Below are 24,407 nucleotides of genomic sequence, written 5' to 3' on the forward strand. Positions count from 1 at the left end.
ATATATCTATATATGTATCTATATAGAGATATAATGTGTTAATTTAATATTAACATTTTGTTTCTGTCTTTCTGTATTAATCAGATGATCTAAAAATAGCAGAATTTTAAAAATAAGGCTAAGTATTTACTATTTATCCCCTGACCATAATTATTTTTCTCAATGAACACTTTTTCATATTAATAGTTAAGGCAGTATTTAGTCCTTATGTTTTCTGGCTAACAATTAGTAACTTTAAGTAATGAAATAAATTTTATAGTATATTTACGTGTTGATAATTGTAATTTCGATTTCATTTTAATGCATTTTACCTTTTCAATTTTTGAGAAGAAAATAAGGTGGGGATTTTTGTCTAGTTTTTATTTACTGCAGTATGCCTTGTGCTTAGAACAGTGTGAGGCATAGAGTAGGCACTTGGTAAATATTTTTGAATAAATAAATGAGGAAAAATACTTTATTTCCATAGTAATTTTTGTCCCCTGTACTTTGCATATTTTAAAATAACTTATCCTCCTTAAGCTGCAGAGGTATTTGTAGATGTTTCTCTAAGGAGCTGATAAGGATTTAGATATGTTAATAGTCAGCTCTTTCTCATTTAAGGCATTTACACCACTACTTCTTTCCTTATCCCTCTCTACTTGTTAGAGGTCTCAGGACTTCAAAAATATGTAGGAATTATTTCTAGGTTCTAAAGGTGATTAAGTGTCTCAGAGCTTGAAGGAAAATTTAAATATCAAAAATTGTCTTTGAACAACAAAGCATTTGTGTGCTGTCTTGTTTTTTCACTCTCTTAAAGAATTTAACACAGTTAAAGCTATACTACTGTAAACATTGAGGAATTGTTGAAGACAAGAAGAAAAATTAATTTTCATTTGACTTTGTGACTAATATCTTCATGCTTATGTTTTAATTATTGAGGGTGAATATCCTAATGATTAAGAACATTTGCTGAAGATTGAGGTAGACCAAAGCCAGAAAGTGTGAATACTTGGACATTTTGTTTTTTATTGAAAATATATGGTGGGTAAAAAGGAAGAGCATAAACCCAGTTGAGTGAATCTTAGATATAAAGTAATTCACAGTTCTTTTATGAATTGTTTCCTCTATATAGGTTTATTGTTGATGGTTATTTCATAAGCTGTGAAGTTTAAAGGAGGTAGCATGTTTAGAAAAAAGATTCATTATTCTACATTTTTTTTTCTAATTTTGATTATAATGATCTAAAAACAGTTAACTTTTAGGAAACACTAGTGAGATTCAGATCTAGTTTCTTGGAGTCTTATCTGTAATCTAGCACTGTCCAAATTGCCTATCTGACTACTTCTTCAAAGATGGGTTTAGAATAGGCAACATTACATCCGAGTGACCTTACAATGGATTGGTTTTTGATTAGATTAAGAAAAAATAGGCTTCGCTCTAGTTCTACATGCAATCATGTCTTGATATAGAATAGCATATGAGGGGAAGGACTAGAATCTGTCCTATTTGCCATTCCACACCCAACACCTCATGTGGAAATTGGCTAGGAGGCTGTCAATAAATACTGATTGAACAAATGCATATATAAAAATATTAACATGACTTGCTTATATTGCAGGCCAATTTTCACAAAAATTCCAAGATTTGACTATGTGAATCCTGATTATGCATATACTGCACTTGAAAAACAGCGAAATAAATTACATGAAAACTATTATGCATTGTATCTTAAATATTTAAGAAGTGTGCGCTTGCAGAAGAAACAAGCAAAGAGGTAATGTTCAGTTCCTCAAAAAATATGCAACAGATCATGGTGTCTACAGAGTCAGAATTTTTTTTTTTTTTTTACTCTTTGGTTTCTTTTTTCTTTTAGATGTTGTAAACTACATTTCGATACATGATAAAAGCAAAACACTGAGCTGCTTTAACTACAATTATTTCTTTTGTTACCTTTTGACTTGGAATTGTCTTAGATGGGTTTCCCCAGAAGCAGATCTTGAGACAGGGATTCCAGTGCCTATGATTTATGGAGTGTGTGCTCTCAGGAGAAACCTGTACAGAATGAGGGAAGCAGAATAGGGAAGGCGTGAGAGCTGAGGAAAGATGTGTTTCAAGTAAAGTTGACACTCAGGGTCTCTTGAGACTAAATGTTACCACATAGTTGTTGCTGGCTTGAGCCAAAGGGGCTTGTCTTTTGTGTTCCATATCAGTCATTGACTGTCCTTGGGTGTGGCAGGCATGAGCATAATTTCCTCAATGAGGTGTTTGAGAAGGGAGTCTCCTCAGCAGAGGACAATTTTATGTGGATTAGTGCACCAGTCTGGTTAAGTGGATATGAGTGAGGCGGCAGCAGTATCCACTATGGGAAATGCTTGAATTGACAGATGCATTTTCTGAATGACTTGACCTCAATTACTGATTATTCTTATTATTAATTTTATAGGGAGCACATGTATTCATATGATGATACAGACATAGGCTTAGAGCCAGGATCAGGTCTAAAGTCACCCTCACTCTCAGAAGCGGAAATAGAAGAGGAGCTGTCTTCAGCAGCGAATTCAATCAGAGCTAATAGACTGTTAACCACTAGGAGTATAGCATCCCAGGAGGAAGAGTCCCTGAGAAGAAAGGCATGTGTAATATTTTACATTTGGTTATTCCATGAGATTTCTTAAAATAGCTTTTGCTAATAATAAATAATTCTGGAAAAATATGATTTTTTTACAGGTTCACAAGAGACTTAAATCAGAACCATCCACACCGCAGGAAAAACGTGATTGCAGCTTCATTTTGACACCAAAGCAAATTCATCAAGTAATTGTTGGTGAGAATACACAAAAACCTACTATAGCCTTTAGTTTTTTATAAAAAAGATTTCTTAAAGTATTATTTATATTTCATAAAATTTAAAGTATGCAAGTATCACCTTTGGAAATATAAGAAGTCTTCGGAGTAGTCATATTCATTAAGTATGACTGAGAGAATGAGAATGAACTTTAGTAAATTTAAAGTTATATAACCACCTTCGCAATTTAATTTTAGAATGCTGCCATCACTGTCATGCCCGTATGCAGTTACTCTCTCTTTCTTTCTTTCTTTCTTTTTTATCTTTTTGAGACAGTCTCACTCTGTTGCTCAGGCTATAATACAGTGGCATGATCTCAGTTCACTACAACCTCCACCTCCCAGGTTCAAGTGATTCTCCTGACTCAGTCTCTCGAGTAGCTAGGATTACAGGTGCAGCGCCACCACATCCAGCTAATTTTTTGTATTTTTAGTTGTGATGTGGTTTCACCATGTTGGCCAGGCTGGTCTTGAACTCCTGACCTAAAGTGACCCACCAGCCTTGGCCTTCCAAAATGCTGGGTTGACAGGTGTGAGCCACCGTGCCCCAATCCGTTACTATTTCTACCCCTTGCCTCAGACAACCATTAATCAACTTTCTATCTCTATACAGTTGCCTATTCTGAAAATAAATGGAATTATGCAATATCTAGTCTTTCATATATTGCTCGTTACACTTAGCATAATGTTTTTGAGGTTCACCCATGTGGTAGTATGAATATTTTTGTCCTTTTTCTGTTGAAACAGCACCCTGTTTTATGAGTATACCACATTTTGTTTATCAGTTCCCCAGTTGATGGACATTGAGTTGTTTTCAGTTTGAGGCTGTGATCAATAATGCTGCTATGAACATTCACATAAAATTATCTGATTTCTAGGAGTGGAATTTCTGGGTTGTACAATAAATTTATATCTAACTTAAAAAAAAAACCCTCTAAAATGTTTTCCAAAGTGATTGCACAAAGTTGTAATCCTATCAGCAATGTATAAGGGTCACAATTTCTTCAACATTCTCACTAGCACTGTTATTTTCTGTCTTTTTGATTATAGACCTGCTAGTGAGTATGAAATGTTATCTCATTGTGGATTTGATATTCATTTCCCTAAATGAATAAGATTTTGAATGTATTTTCATGTACTTACTTAGACAAATGTCTATGTATGTCGTATATAGTCTTTGGAGAAATGTCTTTTAAATTCTTTGCCCATTTATTTATTTATTTATTTATTTATTTATTTATTGAAACGGAGTCTTGCTATGTCGCCCAGGCTGGAGTGCAGTGGTGTGATCTCAGCTTACTGCAAGCTCTGCCTCCCGGGTTCACGCCATTCTCCTGCCTCAACCTCCCGAGTAGCTGGGACTACAGGCGCCTGCCACCACACCTGGCTAATTTTTTGTATTTTTAGTACAGACGGGGTTTCACTGTGTTAGCCAGGATGGTCTCGATCTCCTGACCTTGTGATCCGCCTGCTTTGGTCTCCCAAAGTGCTGGGATTACAGGCATGAGCCACCGCGCCTGGCCTATTTGCCCAATTTTTTATTCAAATATTTGCTTTCTTATTATAGAAAATTTTCTGTGTATGTGTTTATCTGTAGCATAATGTAGATATGCCTGCAACTTGGATTCTTAGCTTAGTTCCCTCTGGAATTGTGTTTGTATGCTTCAGGAACACCGTGTGTGCTATAGAGTAGGAAGGCTCTGTAATGAGACCAAACTGGGTTTGGTTCTGCAACCTACTAGTGCAGTGACATTAGGGTTTACCTCTACGGGTCTCGGTTTCTTCATTTGTGAAATGGGAAGTGATAATATTGCCTACCCAATAGTATAATTGTGTGAACTGAGTGCCTTACACATAATAAGTGTTTAGAAAGTTTTAGTGAAAACACTTCATCCGTAAGATGAGTATGCTGCATTAGAAAATGCTTAAAGTATAATTGTAATTCCTTTATCCATTCAGTCATTTTATAAGTGTTAATTGAATGACCACCATATACTAGACACAGTTCTGGGTTCTGGAGACACAGCAATGAAGAAAACAGACTGAGCCCCTGCTCTCATAGAGATTACATTTGGGTGGGGTGGGAGGAAGATAATAAACCTATCCTTATACAATACATCATTGGTATACAAGGTGTGAAGAAACATAAAGCAGGTTAAGTAGATCGAGAATAATAGAATGTTTTCATGGAGAGTCTCTTTTACCAGGTGGTTAACATCTCTGAGAAGTATATTTGAGCAGAGACAGATACCTGTGTGAGGTAAAGACATGAGGCATCTGGGCTGACTGTGAGTTAGGAGAACAAGTGAAAACTCCTTTTTAACCTTGCAGAAGTGCTGTACAGTATACCCTTCTAGGTCTGTTTTTACCAACTGATTGAAGGACAATTATGATTAAAGAAGTAGTGGCTATAATGGTCTGAAGTGGGAGTTCTCATTTCATTCTAACCACAGTTAAGGTGACCATGAGGAAGATGTGGACAAAGGATGATTGATTGGTGTGCATGGGCTGATTCTCTCTCTAGGGGGAATTCAGCATATAAAACATGGAGAATGGTGGGAGAGAAGGAATGTAAAGGGCCACAAAATGTTTGGAGTGGTGAATGTTCACTCTTTATCGTGGTGATTGTTTCACAGGTGTATACGTATACGAACACTAATGAAATTCTATACTTTAAGTATGTTCAGTTTACTATATGCCAGTTTTAACTAAAGTAAGCTGTTAAAGGCAGGGCAAAGCTTAAAATTATTAAAATTGCTTTGATATAAAATCCTGGGCATTTTAAGGGGAAAACTTAAGCAATGGGTCATGGGAAATTTATCAGTTTCCGTAAATTATAGATAAGTAAACAAAATACTTGCACTAGTGGGAATAGAGGAGGTGTTGACGTGTTGCAAATTAAGGTGCTAAGATAAGTTATAGTGAATGGTTCTTATTTAGTCATATAATTTTCCATATAATTAGAATATATTTATATTGAATTATAGCCAATAATGTCCAAACATTTAATTATGGTCATCTAGAAAAAAAATGCTTATTTAATAATTTCTGATATTATTGTATTTTTTAAAATTTCATTTTGATACAAATTGATTGATCAAAATTTATTTTGAAAGCTTAAAAAGTAAGGGAACTCATTTGCCATCTTTAAACTTAAAATACTTTTCATTTTTTTCAGGGCCTTCTGTTCTTAACTTCGGTAATATTTGTGTGAACTCTCCAAATACTCGTCTACTTCATGTTATTAATATGCTACCTATGCATGTTTTGCTCCAGTTAGATACTAATTTAGAAGAACTTCAGAAGACCAACCAATTTTCACATGTGATTCCACCTACATCTAGTACTTATATTTCAGTGGTATTTGAATCTCCCACCATTGGAAAATTTTGGAAGTAGGAGTTATTTTTGAATTTCTGTTTGTTAGAATCAAAGTGTACTTTTGTAGAATATGTATTTATTTGCCTGAATAATTGTATTGTATATATTTGTTCTCCAAACCTAGAAGCTATATGTGCATCAATTTTTAGATATATAGATTGATAGTTTAGTAACAATCTAATTATCTTTCATAAAGTATTGCATGCTAAGAATTGTGGATGTTAATCAATGCTATGTGCATTTTACATGTAGCTGAATTCTATAATCACAGATATCTATTATGAGTTAAATTTGGATGCTTTTGCTGCATTACAGGTCTTTCACCTTTACAGTGAACAACGTACCCAGTGGACACATCCTAGTGATGGCAGTTGTCCGGCTAGTAACACTTGAGCTATCTTCTAATGAGCTAGTATTAAGACCACGAGGCTTCTTTATGAAAACATGTTTTCGGGGGACAGTTAGATTGTATAATCATCAGAATTGTCGTGCTCAGTTTCAATGGCAACCCGTAAACACAGGAAGAGGGATAGCATTTTCTGTTTGTCCAGCTAAAGGTAATGGTTTATTGTTTGTTTGATTTAAACATTTATTTTTTCATGTATTCATGTATTCTGGTAGTATTTATCGAGTGTGTACTGTGTACTGGTACCAAGAGTACAGAAGTAAATCAGATACTGTCATCAGGGGTATTTATTTTTACAGACATAATATGATTTGGAAATATGGAACCCTTATTAGGGTTCTCCAGAGACACAGACCAACAGGGAGAGAGAGAGAGAGAGAGATAAAGAGAGAGACATTTTAAGGAACTGGTTCTGGCTCACAGGTTGTGTGGTTGTGTGGGCTGGCAAGTTTGAAATTTGCAGGGCAGGGTGGTAGACTGGAGATACAGGGAAGAGTTGATGGTGGAGTCTTGAGTCCAAAGGCATTCTGGAGGCAGAATTTATTATTCCTCCTGGGACATCAGTCTTTTCTGTTAAGGCTTTCAAATAACTGGATGAGACCCACCCACATTATGAAAGGTAATCTGTGTGTTAATTAACTGATTGTGATAATTATTATATTATATATGCATATCAAATCATTATGTTGTATACCTTGAATGTATATAGTCTTTGTCAATTAACTGTTTCAAAAAGCCTACTGATTTAAGTGTTAATTACATAAAAAAAAAAAAAAAAACACACTTTCACAACAACATCTGGACTGGAGTTTAACCAAATAACTGAGCCCTACAGCCTGGAACAGTTGACAAATAAAATTGATCATCACAGATGCCTATGGACAAAATAAATTTTGTTTAGTTTTAGTTAGATCATGATGATAATCTATGATTCAGAATGACATATTTTTCTAGAGTATGAATTCTTTTAGAAAGATCTAGAAACTACTTACAGTCAATATTTAATACAACTCATAAAATCCAATTAATAAAATTAAGAACTTAAAACTAAATAAGATGATTTTTAATTAATAGAAGACAATCTCAGATATACCATTTTTGATGTGCCCTGTGTTTATGAACCATCCTCTTCACCTTGCTTCCGCCATTCCCTGGAGTCTATAATTCCACATGGTACACCCGCTATAACATGAACACTCGTAACTGCTAAACTGTGACTTATTTAGTAGCCTGTCAGATTTGGCAAACATCCTTGTGATGTGCTGTGAGGACCTCATGATGGCACAAGCTATCATTTAGGAAATAAGATTGCAATTTAGAAGTTGAATGATCAATACGGTATCTTTGTTTTATGTACATGTCATGCCTTTGCAGCTAGATGAAAAGACTGGATCTTTGTATCTATAGTGACTCATTTGGTGCTTTATAACAGCCAAAGTCCAATTTTGCATGAATGGAAAGTAAAACAGACTTTGGATAATCTTAGCTGCTCACTAGCTATTTTAACTTAAGCAAAGTACTCTATGAATACAAGTTTCCTCATCTGTAAAATGGAGAGATGAATACATCTCAAAGATTAAATGTTTGGGAAACTTCTCTAATGCCTGGCAAAGAGTAGGGGCCGAATAAATGGATAGCCATTGTATTATGAAAATTTTCTAAATCTGTTCGGAATTTTTTTCCTGAAATGATCCTCAGAGTAATAACCTATTCTGTACCTTTCCATCCATCCTCATTAGTAAACCTTTACTCCCTGCTTCCTTCCATCTTTCCTCCCTCCTTTCTTCCCTTTCTATTTCCCTTCCCCTTCCCCTCGCTCCCTCTTTAAGTCTAATTTAGCAATAGTAATTATTTAGGGTCTAAATAGAAATAGACTGTACTTCATATTTCAGACGAGTCCTGGTGTGTAGAAATCTTGCCTTAAACATATTTTCTTGTGAGTATCAGTCATTTCCAAATCAGTATTTTACATAACTCTGAAAGTGCTTGTAACAGGGAGTGTTATAAAAACAATCTTAAGTTTTAAATTTACTTGATTTTAGTGTGAATGTGTAGATAGAGATTTTGACAAATTTAACAAGTGGAAGAGTAGGACAGTCCCTTCATTAGGTCTGGAGATCACTGACACAGCTATTTGATATTCTTATTAATGTGGATTGATTTAAAACCATTCTAGATCATAATTTATTCAGTATCTGAGGTATACTTTCATCAATATTTCACAGATTCACTTGACTGAGCTCTTTATAAATTATAATACTGAAAATACTGGATCCTGCCTCAATCTATTGAAATACTGAGAGAGTAATTAGAGAAGAACATATTTCTGTGTATTTAAGATATTCTACATAAACCTTCTTCAGTTTGTTTGAACAGGTATCAAACAGTAGTTGTTGTATTATCAGCATTCCAGCTACAGGTGCTGACCAACCATCTGATACTGTGCTAAGAGTGTTTAAAAAGCACACTACCCTATACTTCTCCTTGTATTAATATTTCTCTATTCTAACTAGGGAGGAATGGGCTGAACTTGCCTTATGGCTGCCATGGAAATGTAATGATGATATTTAATTTTTGTAAAAGAGAAGTGGAATTATGATATTATAAACTGGAGCACCAGTTATGCTTCTTATGATCTTTAGAACTCTTATTTTTACAGGAGAGGTTTTTACATTTACTTTTATTTTCTTTGGTTGCTCATGACACCTCTTATAATTTTTAACCAAACAATTACCAAGGTACAAACACACAAATATATTTAATTTCAAATAAAATTTTTGTGTAACTAATGCCATTAGTACTTAAGTTCTTTTTAAGAATACAATGATGTAATCCTCAAATCTATCTCATATAGCATTGAAAAAAGTGTAATTTGTAGCATATACAGTTTTGCTTATGTTCCTTTTCTCAGAATATTTATAGAATGATTACTCAATTTCATATTGTTTTTACCATTTTATAAATAGAAAGTGACTTTTTACCAAGCGGTTTTTCTTGTGCTATATCAGTTTTGCATCATGGACAATACATTTAATCATATGCCTCTCTCTATATTTTTATAAACTAAAATGAATAATTCCAAATTAAAATTTATGTCTTTTTCCTTTTTCCCTGAAGCATGATAGGTTTTGTGTTTGTGTTTGATAGTGGATATTGTAAGGGAGGAATATAATAGTGGATTGATATTTTATTTTTTCTTTTTTTTTTTTTTGAGACAAAGTTTCACTCTTGTTGCCCAGGCTGGAGTGCAGTGGCGCGATCTCAGCTCAGCACAACCTCCACCTCCCGTGTTCAAGCGATTCTCCTGCCTCAGCCTTCCAAGTAGCTGGGATTACAGGCATGCGTCACCTGGCCCAGCTAATTTTGTATTTTTTAGTAGAGACAGGGTTTCTCCATGTTGGTCAGGCTGGTCTCGAACTCCCGACCTCAGGTGATCTGCCTGTCTCGTCCTCTCAAAGTGCTGGGATTATAGGCATGAGCCACCATGCCTGGCCAAGAGTGGATTGATATTTTCTGAGACAGAATTCACTTCTAATTTGACTTTTTCTGTGGGTATTGTTCATGCTTCTGCTTGTCTTGTTTTGTTTTTGTCTTTGTTATCTTTATCCTTACTAAAACCTTGAATCACACAATCCATGAACTTGTTTTTGATCAATTCACTCTCTCTTTCTCACTTCTCTCACTCCTTGGTTATATGCAGTACCAGCTCTACCAGTCCCAGCCTTGCTCAATCCAGCTGAAGGGGAGAAAATCTAATTTATTTTCTCAATCCTCATACATTTTTAACTGAGATACTCTCTTGAAAACAAAAGTCAGAACAACAAAAGGAAAACCAGCAGAAATTTATTGATGCATGCTGTGCTGATCACATAGGAGAGGCCTCAGTTCGAAAGTATCTCTCAAGGCAGTGGCTTACAGGTCTTATTTAAATAGTATTTTAACAAAGAGCAATACATCTTAGCATAGCAAGACAAAGGAGAATGCAGTTCCAGTCTTTTAAAAGGCAGAAAAATATAAGAAGGTGGATTTTACCATGGCAGCCGTAAGGCAAGCCCAGCCCATTCCTCCCTAGTTAGAATAGAGAAATATTAATACAAGGAAAAGTATAGGGTGTTGAGCTTTTTAAACACTCTTAGCATAGTATCAGATGGTTGGTCAGAACCTATAGCTGGAATGCTGATAATACAACAACCACTGTTTGATACCTGTTCAAAGAAACTGAAGAAGGTTTGTCTAGAATATCTTAAATGTACACCTAAAATCTGCTCCCAGATTTCTCTGGTGCCTGCTGATGTCTTCTCTGGGGCAGTAAGCAAGTGGCATCTCCAGTAAGGAAGGATTTACGTCCCAACATCAGGCAAACAGAGGCTGAGGCCCAGTTTTCTCCTGTGTTTTTAATTTAACAGTCTTAATATATTGGGGAGAAATGCTTTGTTTTGCTTCACAGCCATCCAGTTTCTTTCGCATACCCCTGGTATTCTTAATATTCCTGAAGAAAAAAATATATAACTGTGCTCATTGGAGGGAGAAAATTCTTCTCAAGCTGACCTGTCAACATGGATGTATAATTCTTTCACTGCTTTCAACTCTTCTCAGCGCACTAAGATGGCTTTATTTATAGGACTGAATCTTCTTTGCAGAAATTACTTCCCATCACAATCTTCCCCAAACCCCAAAGAACAGGAAAAAGCTGTTCTGTAACCTGACTTTTACAGATGCCCCAGGATTTGTCTTTCTGCAGAATTCCTGATCATCCTTCATGTCACAATTCACATGCCACCTCCATATAATGAAGTTTCCTCTAGCTTTTTGACTAATTTAGGTTTTTTTTACCCTTTGTTTCTACTCCTATTATGCATTTGTTATGTCATCAACAATTATTTGTTTATATCTCTCTCTTATTTTGGCAGGCATTGCTAAATTCATATCTGATGTTGGTTCCTCTTCCCAACAGTACCCTCATTTTGTTTAGGGCAACAATGTTCTCATCTGAAAAAACTCTTCCCCAAACCTCTTTTGCTATGGACACAAAGTTTCCTTAGCTTTACCCTCCTCCTATGTACTTGAAACTGTTTCCCCAAGTATTTTTCACATGTATTATATTTATTTATTTGGACAATAAGAAGGTTAATATCACAAACATATATATATGTGTATATATATATGTGATTATATATGTACATACATAATTGCTCTCTTTGTCTTTCCAGCTTATGTAAAACAAAATTGCATAAAGAAATAGCTATAAAAATATATTGTTGAGATTGTAACATAAATAGACAATAAATATAACAGTACCACATAAAGGAGAAAAAGGGGAGTAAGGTTATGTAAGAGTAACATTTCTACAAACAGCATAAACGGGAAAATAATTACACAAATTAAAATGTCAGTGGAAAATATTCACTTAGTACCAAAGAACATAGTAAAGGTGGAATAAAGAATAAAAATACATGAGCCAAACATAAAACAAAATATAAAAGAGCAGATATAAATTCAAATATATCCATTCTAGTGCTAAATATGAAAGCATTAAACAAGTATCAAATAAAAAGGCAAGGACTGTCTACTAGATATTAAAACAACAGCAAAAACTGAAATATCTACCACAAACAATCTACAACAGTAGCTTAAATCCAAAGAAACAGGATAAAAGTAAGAGGATAAAAAACTTGCAAACAGGAAACATAAGAAAGCTGGAGTGATGGTATAACAATTAGACAAAATATACATTTTAAAAAACTTTTATTTTAGGTTCAGGGGTACGTATGCAGGTTTGTTACATTGGGAAATCGCCTGTCACATGGATTTTATGTACCGATTGACCCTCAGGTAATAAGCATAGTACCCAATAGGTAGTTTTCAATCCTCACCCTCCTCCCAACCTCCATCCTCAAGTAGTACACAAAGTCTGTTTTCCCCTTCTTTGTGTCCATGTGTACTCTATGTTTAGCTCCTAGTTATAAATGAGAACATGTGGTATTGATTTTCTGCTTCTGCATCAGTTTGCTTAGGATAATGGCTTCCAGCTACAATCAAGGTTGCTGCAAAGGCCGTGATCACATTCTTTTTTGTGGCTGTGTAGTATTCCATGGTATATATGTACCACATTTTCATTATGAAGTCTAGTGTGGATGGGTATTTAGGTTGATTTTGTGTGTTTGCTATGGTTAATAGTGACAGACACATGCATGTGTCATTATGGTAGAATAATTTATATTCCTTTGGCTATATACCCAATAATGGGATTGCTGGGTCAAATGGTAGTTCTGTTTTAAATTCTTGGAGAAATACCAAACTGGTTTCCACAGTGGCTGACCTAATTTAAACTCCCACCAGCAGTGTATAAGTGTTCTGTTTTCTTTGTAACCTCAACAGCATTGGTTATTATTTGACTTTTTAATAATAGCCATTCTCACTGGTGTAAGATGGTATCTCATTGTGGTTTTGATTTACATTTCTCTAGTGATCAGTGATGTTGAGAATTTTTTTTCATATGCTTGTTGGCTGCATGAATGTCTTACTTTGAGAAATGTCTGTTCATATCCTTTGCCCATTTTTAAATATTAGACTTGTCAGATACGTAGTTTGAAAATATTTTTTCCCATTCTGTAGGTTGTATTTTTACTCTATTAATAATTTTGCTGTACAGAAGCTCTTTAGTTTAATTAGGTCTCATTTGTCAATTTTTGATTTTGTTGCAATTGCTTTTGGCATCTTCATCATGAAATCTTTTCCAGGGCTTATCTCCAGAATGCTATTTATTAGGTTATTTTCCAGGATTTTTAGTTTTAGGCTTTACATTTTAATCTGTAAGGCATCTTGAGTTGATTTTTGTATGTTGTGTAAGGAAAGGGTCTAACTTCATTGTTTTTGCATATGGCTAGCCAGTTATCCTAGCACTATATGTTGAATAGGGAGTCCTTTCCCTGTTGCTTGTTTTTGTCAATTTTGTCAAAGATCAGAAAGTTGTAGATGTGTGGCTTTACTTCTGGACTCTCTAGTCTGTTCCATTGGTCTACATGTCTGTTTTTCTATCAGTACCAAGCTGTTTTCATTGCTGTATTCTTGTAGTAAATGGATAACTGGAAGTTGGATAATGTGATGCCTCCACGTTTGTTCCTTTTGGTTAGGATTGTCTGGGCTATTTGGGCTCTTTTTATCATTCCATATGAATTTTAAAATAATATTCTTCTAATTCTGTGAAGAATGTCAGTGGTAGTGTGATAGGAATAGCATTGAATCTGGACATTGCTTTGGTCATTTGAACAGTATTGATTCTTTCAATTCATGAGCAGGGAATATTTTTCTATTTGTTTTTGTCATCCTTGATTTCCTTCACTAATGTTTTGTAATTCCCATTGTGGGGATCTTTCACCTCCCTGGTTAACTGTATTCCCAGGTGTTTTATTCCTTTTGAGGCTGTTGTGAATGGGATCACATTCCTGATTTGGCTCTCAGCTTAGACATTGTTGTTGTTGTTGGGAATTTTATCTATAAGCCCCTGACTGGGGCTGCTGCATTTTCTTCAGAGATGCTCTACCCAGAGAGGAGGAATCTAAAGAGGCAGTCTGGCTACAGCAGCTTTGTGGTGCTGCTCTGAGCTCCGCCCAGTCCGAACTTCCTGGCAGCTTATTTTACACTGTGAGGGGAAAACAGCCTCCTCAAGCCTCAGTAATGGCAGACGCCCCTCCCCCCACCAAGCTCAAGTATCCCAGGTTGACTTCAAACTGTTGTGCTGGCAGTGAGAATTTCAAGTCAATGGATCTTAGCTTGCTGGGCTCTGTGGGAGTGGGATCCTCTGAGTGAGACCACTTGTCTCCCTGGCATCAGCCCCCTTTCCAGGGGAGTAAACTGTTCTGTCTCGCTGGCATTCCAGGTGCCACTGGGGTATGGAAAAAAAAAAAAAACAAAAAAAACTCCTGCAGCTATCTTGGTGTCTGCCCAAATGGCCACCCAGTTTTGTGTTTGAAACCTAGGGCTCTGGTGGCGTAGGCACCTGAGGGAATCTCCTGGTCTGTGGGTTGTGAATACCATGGGGAAAGCGTAGTATCTGGGCCGGAATGCACCATCCCTCACGGCAAGGTCTGTCATGGCTTCCCTTGGCTAGGGGAGGGAGTTTTCCGACCCCTTGTGCTTCCCGGGTGAGGTGACACCCCACCCTGCTTTGGCTTGCCCTCCGTGGGCTGCACCCACTGTCTAACCAGTCCCAATGAGATGAATCGGGTACCTCAGTTGGGAATGCAGAAATCACCCACCTTCTCCGTTGATCTCGCTGGAAGCTACAGACCAGAGCTGTTCCTATTCGGCCATCTTGCCTGGGAATTCAAATTTGCGCTCTTTTAACCACCATGATATATGATACATGAGGAAGGCCACATGGTAAAGAATGTTAATATAGGAATCTAGCAGGAGTTCATTGGTCTTTGAAGGCATTGTCAACCTGTTAAGACAGATCTGGAATACCTATCCTTGGGATTTTAATTGCATAAGATCAATTCTTACCTACTTAACCCACTGAAGCAGAACTTTTTGTTATTTACATTCAAATGTAATCTTTATGGACCCTTATTAAACTGATGGCACTTCTATAACCTCTCTTCTTTTTATAAATTAATGTGCCTAACACAGTGTTGGCATTCAAGAGTATTAAAAATATCTGATATTGGGTGCTTTCCGGGCATCATACACTATGTTACTCCCTGTACATATGTTGTTATCTCCCTATATGGCCACTGCAAAACTAAGAGAGAGGTAGGCACTATATAGTTTTTAAGATTTAGAAAACTTCCATTCCATGACAGTCAACCTGACCCAAGGCAAAGTTTTCATTCAGTATCCTGTGCCTTTGAATCTCAGGGGCTTCTCCGTTTCTGAAGGAAGAACATCTAAGATATTGTTTCCATTAAGTATTATTTTCCTTACTCCAAAGGAAATGATGAATTTAAACAGATAAAACAGCTCATACCAAATGTACCTGATACCACATGAGTTCTCAATGTATTTGAATTATAGCAATTTGTTAATTACCGATAGCTAAATCAGAAGCTACATCTCTAGGGATGTATGTATTTCAAAAAAATTATCTGGTAATGATAATTCTTCCTTCTGAAAGCTGAATGAATGATGCTGACAAGTATTCCAGAATGTCAGGAAACATGTGGTGTGGGCAATTTGGTTAGGAATCACAAATGATTTTCTACTGTCTATATGTAAATTTATCTCTAATCATAGAGTGTTTGTTTCATTGTTAAATTTTCTATTGTTTTCCAAATATTGGCATATTTTTCATATATTTTATTTGCCTATTAAAATTGAAAAATAAGGCATGTATTTTCTATTTTAATCAAACCCTATAGGTCAATACTCATTTGATACTATCTCACTTAGCATTTTTCTGTTTTTGGAGTTTAACTTTAATAGTTTATTTAATGCAATCACATTTTTACCTTAACTCTTATTTTGGATATTAACAAAAATAAATACAATTAAAATGTTTTGGAAAATGTCTTATTTTCTCTCTGCATTTTCTCTAGGCAATGTTGAAGCGTACTCCTCACTGGAATGTGAAGTAACATGGCAGCTGGGCTTCAATTCTCCAGAAAAAGGAGAATTTATTCTTCATGTCTGTCAAGGAAACGCACTGAAGCTAAAATGTGTTGCACATGTAATTATTTTCCTTGAACATGGTTTTTGTTTTGAGGGCTCTGAATCGATTGGGTATATCCTGGTGTGTATAGTTACCTATATCTAGAATTAACTCTGAAACGCAAGACTTTCATGCCAACAGTACTAGTTTTTTGTTAGAGCCTCTATAAATATGTAATATCATCATGGGAGCCACTGAAATGAAATTATTTTATTAAGAGTCACAGAAAATATTTTCAGAGAATGTACTTGACGGATTAAAAATGTGAGTAAAGGGAAAGCTGTAATATGCAATTTTAACCTTTTTCTGGTACAGTCCAGAAGGCCTTAACTTCATGATTCAATCACCAAGCATGATTTTACATGTGTACCAAATTTCCCACTCAATGTTCTTAGAAATATTAAATAAGCCAAATGCTCTTTTACTAAATCCCATCTATATTTCTAGGGCATGATGATACTCTTACATATTTCAGCTGTGAAGGAGTTTTTAGCCTCAAGAGATGAGAAATTCATCTACTTTTACTAATTTTAGTGATGGCAAGTGACAGAACTCAGTATGGTTTTTCATCTAAGCCTAAAATAAGCTGGGTCCTACTGCTTTTCATTATGTGTAAATTAGTTTTATTCTTTCAAAAACTGTCTATTGAAGTATAACATGCACATGTATATGTGTATGTGGAGAAACATGAAGTGATTAAATAAAATATTCATTTGTTTGTCATTCATTTATGAAGGCCTGATTGGTTTATTTACTCTTCTGTTAGTTTTGTTTGAAAATTCATTGTTCCAATTACCTGGATAATCTTCTTCAAATAGATGTAATTATAGAATATATTAAAACCTATGACAATAACAAATAATATTTCATAAATGAAGACAATAGGGTCAAGAACACATAATGAGAAATTGGAAAACTTGGAGTCTAGTTTCCCTTTGGCTATTGTTTACTTTCCTGAAAAATCAAAGAGGTGGATGATACCAACATTTCCAAAAATCAGTCTATGTTGCACTAGTTCTGTGAGGTGCTTTGTGTGAGATGAGGAGGGGGAGTCCTTTCCTTATGTAATTCTGTGGATCTCCATTTTTTGATAAGCAAAGTGCTCATTATCAGTATATTAAGCCCCATGAGTAGACTTCTAGTAGAAGCATGCCTGAATAATTTCATTTGGCACCTTCTTTTCCATACTTAAGTGAGCCTTCAACTCTTTCCTTTTGCACAGCACATGCTAACACCTTGTACATAGTTGTGTAGATGCTGTCTAAGATCCCTTTCAGTGATTAATCTACACAATTCTTAGTCCTGGATCTACTTTCTTAATAGAATTATCTTACTCCTCTTGCCTTCTCTAGTTTGGGAGTATGTTTTAAATATTCCATTCATTTTCCTTTCTCTTAAGCACTCCACAAAATCTGGTAACACTTTTTATTTTAAAAGTCACTCTGAAGCTGAAAAAAATTGTGTCATATCTTAAAGTGAAAAATGTATTTTTTTATAGCTTCTTTACCTTCTCTTCTTTCCCCAGGAGGAGAATTGACTTTACTTCCTTGTTCATAGTTAGGAGTTTTTTCAACTGTAAAGAGACCACACAAGATTGACACATTAAAAACCACATATGTTTGTTGAAATATATTTATACATGTTTCGTGGAGTTGGCGAATGTTATGTAATCATTGTATGACTTAGACAAAGTACTTAATCACCCTAAATTTTGGTTTCTTCCACTGTAAAATGTGATAGTACCATCCATTCATTCATTTAACATTTATTTATTGAGCCCCTGCACTGTACTAGGCCCCATATAGGCTCTGTGTATTTAAAGATGGATAACATAAGCATAGTCTAGCTTCTCTCTGAGCACTTTCTGGACTGGTAGACCATAGTGGAAATGTAAGTAAAAATTAATCATATATCTGGTTAATACTGGGTACACAATAATATTATTATTACTATTATCCCCATTATTTATGATTACCATCAGTATCTAGATATTTTACCTAAAAATATTTAAGTATCTAAATTCTAAATATCTAAATATTTAATTATTATTACAGCCAAAATATCTAAATAAAATATCTCCTATGATGTTATTACCCCATCTTAACTAGATTATCACAGATTTAGTTGAAATTTTGGAAAATAAAATCATTATACCTTGGGTACTTTTTCATCAAAACTAACATGTATAATCCTGATTTGTGATTTATTTTGCATGCTAGAACATACTGAATAAAGAATATAGGAGTATTATAATTTTTATTTTATTTTCTTTTAGTAATTATATCTTTGGTTAATATATATTCAAAATTAGAATACTTTATTTTTGTGACCAAAACAAAGTATTTTATTTACCATTAATTCAATTGTATTTTTTCTTTCTTCCTCTCGTTATTAGCTTGGTCGCACCAAAGTATTACTTTTGCAGCCAAGGATACTCTTTAGTAATTGCCCTCAAGGTTTAACAACTTGGAGGAAAGCCATTCTTCAAAATGTAGGACAAAACCATGCTTATTTCAAGGTAACATAGGATGTTGGTAATTTCTTATTTGGATCAGATGACATGGTCATAATACTATGAAGTTAATACTTTATTCTTCACTTTTGCTAATTTTTAGATACTTCATGTGAAATTTATCTGAATATAGTTCATCTAGTTTGTCCTGTTAATTTCTTGTAAGAACAATTTTTCTCACTACCTTCCTTAGCCTCTCTGTTTCTTCTCTTTTCCCTTTTATTCTTTCTGTTATTTGGTTTTATTGAAAAAATAGATGTTTAAGTTTTAAAATATACATTATTAATGTTACACTCCATATTTATTTATATGATTTTCCTTTTTATTTCACTCTGTAATCAAGGCCATTATGGTAGCACCTGGGACCTAGATCAGGGCCATTCTGGAGAGAGTATGTTTATGGTTGTTGCTTCTGATTTAAATGGAAAGAGGAGCAAAGTGGTGATTTTTTTAAAAAAAAATGAAAAATGTAGTAAGACCAGCTTCCCCTCCCAGTTAATAGTAGTAGAGGTTAGCATTTGATATTTTTCATTCAAGCTTTACATTAATGTGTCTTTTTCTGCCCAAATTAAGTCTTTAGCAAAACTGAAAAATGAGGATGCTCTTTTCTACTCTGCTGCTTTAGAATTAATTCTTACCTACATAGTCTCTTTGTTCCTTTAGTCCCAAAAATCTCTTGGCCATTTTCCCTTTAAATTATTCTAGCTTAAAGCATGGTAAATAGGTTTAAATTGGCCTATGAAAATCCATACAATAAATAATTGGTAAGTTACTTAGAACTTTTCTGAAGATCAAAATGATATCTTAGACATTAGTCTTTCTATCAAGGAGATAAACAAGAGATTACTTCATCATCCTACCTCCTCAGTAACATTATTTTGAGATTTTGGGATCAGGGAAAGACAAACTCTCAAAAGTAGTATGTAGAATGTTGTCATCTTCTCGAACAGAAATAACATCTTTATAAATTTTGCTGTCTTGAAAGCACTCCAGATAATAAACTTCAGCATCCTATTTGAATTGGAAGTTGTCACTACTGAAGATTCTGTTTTCTTGGAAAGGGTTGCAATTTCTTGTTTTAGTCCAAACTATTTGTACCTTTGGTATTTTCAAACACTACTACAAAATCATTTTATGACCTGTGCCTGGAAATCTTCTCTCTAGGTAGTGGCGTGGAGGCTTTCCTATGAAAACTTTGAAACTATATTCTCAAAGAATAATGTAGCTTTTCTACAAATTTTCAATTACAGGTTTGTAGTCAGAGTCTTTTGCCTACCATTAATATTATTCCATCGCAAGGAATAGTTCCATTTGGGGGAATAACTGCTCTCAATATCTCCTGTAAACCCACTGTGGCGGAAAAGTTTGATACAAGAGCAAAGGTATGTCCATACGTATGAGTTTTTGCACCTTACATATGTCTATGTGGGTTTGTTGGTTGTTTAAGTTATCTATAATGGTAGGTATAATGCTACAAAATGGAGTACACATGTTTATTATTAGAAAACTTGTTTTAATTCTTTCTTCTATTGGGAATGGTATTTAAAGTTACAACATTAAAGAGCAATTTTCAAAATGTATATTTTTTAAGAAATTAAGTTAGCTTTAAAGAAGTAGAGTTTTTGGAGATTAAAAAAAGCCACTTACCTTTATCATCTAATGAAAAATTGGATAGCAGAACTTGGAGAGGATTTGCAGAAAATATTTTTGATGAAGTTGGTAATGGAAATTTCTACTAAGTTGAAATGGATACCTTCCATCAATATGAGGCACTTTCTTATGAAATCGCAATGATATTTGTCATTTCTGAGTTTTGACGAACCCTAGATAGCCACAGAGAAGAGGGTTGCTTTTTTCAAAGCATTAGTTAGGTAGATTAGGAAAAAAATAATCAATTTTGCAATGCTAATTCTAAATAGTCTTTATAATGTGAATTATGGGTAATTTCTATATGCTTTATGTTCTGGGAATTATGTAAATGAAAAATATTACCCTGATATTAGGCACTTCTCTAAGTGATACATAAAATACATAAGACCCGTATGTGTAAAATTTAATTGTAAAACTCAAAGACTAGCGTGTTCTTGGTCAATCTTATGATCAACTGTTTGTATTTACTCACATTAAAAATAATATATACACTGTTTTCAGATCAAAATGAATTAACTTTATCTTACATTTTTTCCCTGAATGGACCATAACAATACATGAGTAAATAATAGGTAACTTAATATAATAAAAACTGATTTCCCCAACCCTTGAACAAATCACTTAAGAATGATATCTTATTTTCATAAATAAATGTGTTGAAAATGTTTATAAATTATATATTGTGATATATTATCTCAGACTTGGGTAGAATACTTTTAAACACAATATTCTGGGAAAAATAAAAAAAATGGCCACCAAAAATATAGGTTTTACTAAACTTAATTCTCACTATATTTTAGAGGATTATGCTGTTTTTTTCTAATCTTATGTTTATTAATATTGTAGTATAATGAGACTCATTTATTCATTCAACATTCACATTATGCACCAATCTCTTGTAAATGTTAAGGATGCAATGATGAACAAGATAACCAGGGTCTTTGATGTCAAAGAGTTTACAATCTGGTGGGGAATATCAACAACTCAATAAATAATTAAAATATGCTATAATAAGTATTGTGATGAAGACATGTAGCAGGCTAAGGGAGTACACAAGAGAGATACACAACCCAGTCTTAAATTATCAGAGACAGCTCCCTAGGGGAAGGTATATCTAAAAGATACCTGAAGTTAAGAATAAGCCAGATTAAAAGGATGGTAGTGGGGTGTAGGGGGAGAGGAGGAAAGGTTATTCAAGGCTAGCACGTGTTAAGGCTTGTGTGAGAGAGATAACTGTAATGCAGCCATAAGAAACTTAAAGATTAACATGACTAGATTATACTACCAAATGGATGATAGTGGGAAAAAATGTACTTATATGACCCGTGTAAGTTTTAGGTCATACACGGCCTTATCAACATTAAGAAACCCAAGCTTCATTTTAAGAGGTAGAAGCTTTAACTATGGGGATTTCACAATGAGATTTGCATTTTTTAGAGATCACTTTGGTGATAGAGCAGTAAGCTGGGACCAGAAAGATGGAATGCAGAGTTATTAGTCTGTTGAAGAGGTCCAGGCAAGAGAAACTGGTGAGAAACTGATAAATACATGGGGATTGGTGATTGAAAAGGGGTCCCATGTAAATAAGATGGGTAAGTCAAGAGTGAGGCAGATAGTGGCAACATTTAGAGAGAAAGAGATCCGAGTGTGAGTGACACCTATTAGAGGAAAATGTTTGCTTGAGTTGGAGGCATCTTTTTTATCTTCATGTAGAGATGTCTAGTGAAGAGGCAGCCACACATATATACTGGTTTGAAGGCTGACGATTCATCATAGAGATGAAAGAGAATTTTTCTACTGTCTCTCTATGGGTCCAGATGTGTGTAAGTGAACCAAATATATAATTGAGAAGTTGGAATGATAAAAGTTGAAAGAAATTGAATAAAGAAAAATATAGAGGAGAAAGGTGAATTGGGGTTGATTGGGAGAATATTACACATCACAGGCTTGAAAGTCTCTTCAATATGTGACATCCAGGAACTATTGTCTCTGACAATGAGTGAGAAAGCAAGGGAGAGAGGGAGTTGTAAAAATGAGACAGATGAATGAATTTATGGTTTCAGAGGTTGTGCATTTATGAGGAGTGATGTTGTCCAGGGTGTAGTTTAAGTCTCTAGAGATGAAAATGTCAACAGACCAATGGTCTAGGGTGGTGAATAAGCTATGACAGCCAGGAGTTTTGGATGAATAAGGAATGATTGGGAGGTGAGTAAAAGGCAGCCATAGGGAGTTGAGACTTGTGTATGGGGTTTATTAATGAAGAACATGTCAGTTTGTAATTTCCTCTGAATCATTAAGTTATGCTCTTTTGATTTTAGTCAAATATGTTTTTTATATATTATATACTCTGAATAAAATGTGGCAATCATATAGCATTATGAATACAGAAACTTTAATAAGGCTATCTAGCTGGCATATTGATTTTCCCAGTAACTCTGAAAAATGGTATTTTGTGATTTCTTTGTGTATAAACAGTATCAATGATTCTGTGGAAGAGTGAAATACACTCACTTTGCTTTCTTAGATATAACATACATTTAAATTTAAATCTAGACGTTGACTCATTCCTGTGCTAATACAGACAAGGCTTCCAGGGAATTATATTTTTACACTTCTGAGACTGTGCTTAAGCAACTGTATGCTCAGATACTCCATAGTTCTTATTTTGTAGGAATTATACAACTAAATTCTTAATTTGCTATCTTAATTTTCTTGGAAGTAAAATATTCAGGCAGCCTTTAGTTTAGCTGCTGCTGCTTTCAAGTTTGTGATCTCGTGAAAAAGAAAATACTTGGTCTCTGCAAGAGTCAATTTCCTCAGTTTAAAATTACGAGTATTAACAGTCGTTATCTAATAGAATATTGAGTACTAAAAAGGATTTCACTGTATTTAACCCATATACACAGCAATTTTTAGCTGCTATCATTACTATTATGGTTGTTGTGCATATTTGCATCTTTCCAGGGGAAGATATATATGGCAACCATTCTCCTATTGTTTGTTTTTTAAAAATTTTGAATAATGCTTTGAAATTAGAGAAATAAAAATTGTACTGCAAGGAGTGGCAATAAAGTTTAGTCAAATAGGTAGAACTCTGCATTCAAATTCACAAACCATCAGCTAATCACATTTATGGTGGTTCTAAGGGATTAAACACTCACTTTTCTTAGGAGTATCAATTTTACAAAACAAGAAATGGGATGACAATTACCAGAAAAATCTTGTACAGTTATAATGTTACTATTATTTAAATGAAAAAAAAGTTATATAAATGCCAGGTAATACTTCAGCGACTTACGATTATATTTTAATGTGGTTTCTACAAAGTTTTGTATTTCTCCTAAATAAGGTTGCTATTCGTCATGCGAATGTTATAGACCTTAGGATTGGTGGATCTGCTGAAATTGCTGATGTAGAAATCGATCCTGTGAGTATGTTACTTATTTGTGTGACGAAACTCTGAGTGTGGTGATTTTTATTTGTTATGTGTTTCTAGTTAGCCCATTTATGTTTAAAAATATTTTCCAATGTATAATTTTTAAAAATTGCTATATATAAAGTTAAAAATTAATAACAATTAATATATGTCATATAAATGTAAGTGATGAAACAGAATATTGAATGAAGGTTTAAGAATTTACCACTGCATGTAAGGATCAGAACACTATCAGTACCATTAAAATCATCTTCATTATGATCCTGTCCCTTATAAGAGATAACCACTTGCCTATAATGATAACACATAAATATGAATATGAATGCTTTCATTGTTAATTATTTAGTTTGTTTGTTTTTGAGCTTTATAACAAAGATGTACTATTTGTAGCCTTTGGTGAGTTACTTTTACTTAAATATTGTGTTTCTAACATTCACCTAAATTGTGTGTAACGGTATGTTAATCATTGTCATACTGCATAATAGTTATTTGTGTAGACGTACTATAATTTACATGATCATTCAGTTGTTCATCCCAATAGGTGTTTCTG

The 24,407-nt window shown here is 34.4% G+C and overlaps 1 protein-coding gene across 1 annotated transcript in view; it reads left to right on the forward strand.

Moving 5' to 3' along the window:
* The window catches only part of CFAP47 (cilia and flagella associated protein 47), a 429,680-nt gene that overhangs the window by 39,924 nt on the left and 365,349 nt on the right, over positions 1 to 24,407 (forward strand). Inside the window, exons 11-19 of the mRNA XM_015443631.3 lie at positions 1,598 to 1,753; positions 2,423 to 2,609; positions 2,707 to 2,803; positions 6,002 to 6,218; positions 6,520 to 6,761; positions 16,147 to 16,277; positions 18,655 to 18,777; positions 20,022 to 20,153; positions 23,771 to 23,848. Coding sequence (XP_015299117.3) covers positions 1,598 to 1,753; positions 2,423 to 2,609; positions 2,707 to 2,803; positions 6,002 to 6,218; positions 6,520 to 6,761; positions 16,147 to 16,277; positions 18,655 to 18,777; positions 20,022 to 20,153; positions 23,771 to 23,848 — 1,363 coding nt within the window. The remainder of the gene's footprint in view (positions 1 to 1,597; positions 1,754 to 2,422; positions 2,610 to 2,706; positions 2,804 to 6,001; positions 6,219 to 6,519; positions 6,762 to 16,146; positions 16,278 to 18,654; positions 18,778 to 20,021; positions 20,154 to 23,770; positions 23,849 to 24,407) is intronic.

Source organism: Macaca fascicularis, chromosome X (assembly GCF_037993035.2).
Source record: "Macaca fascicularis isolate 582-1 chromosome X, T2T-MFA8v1.1".
Classification (NCBI taxonomy): domain Eukaryota; kingdom Metazoa; phylum Chordata; class Mammalia; order Primates; family Cercopithecidae; genus Macaca; species Macaca fascicularis.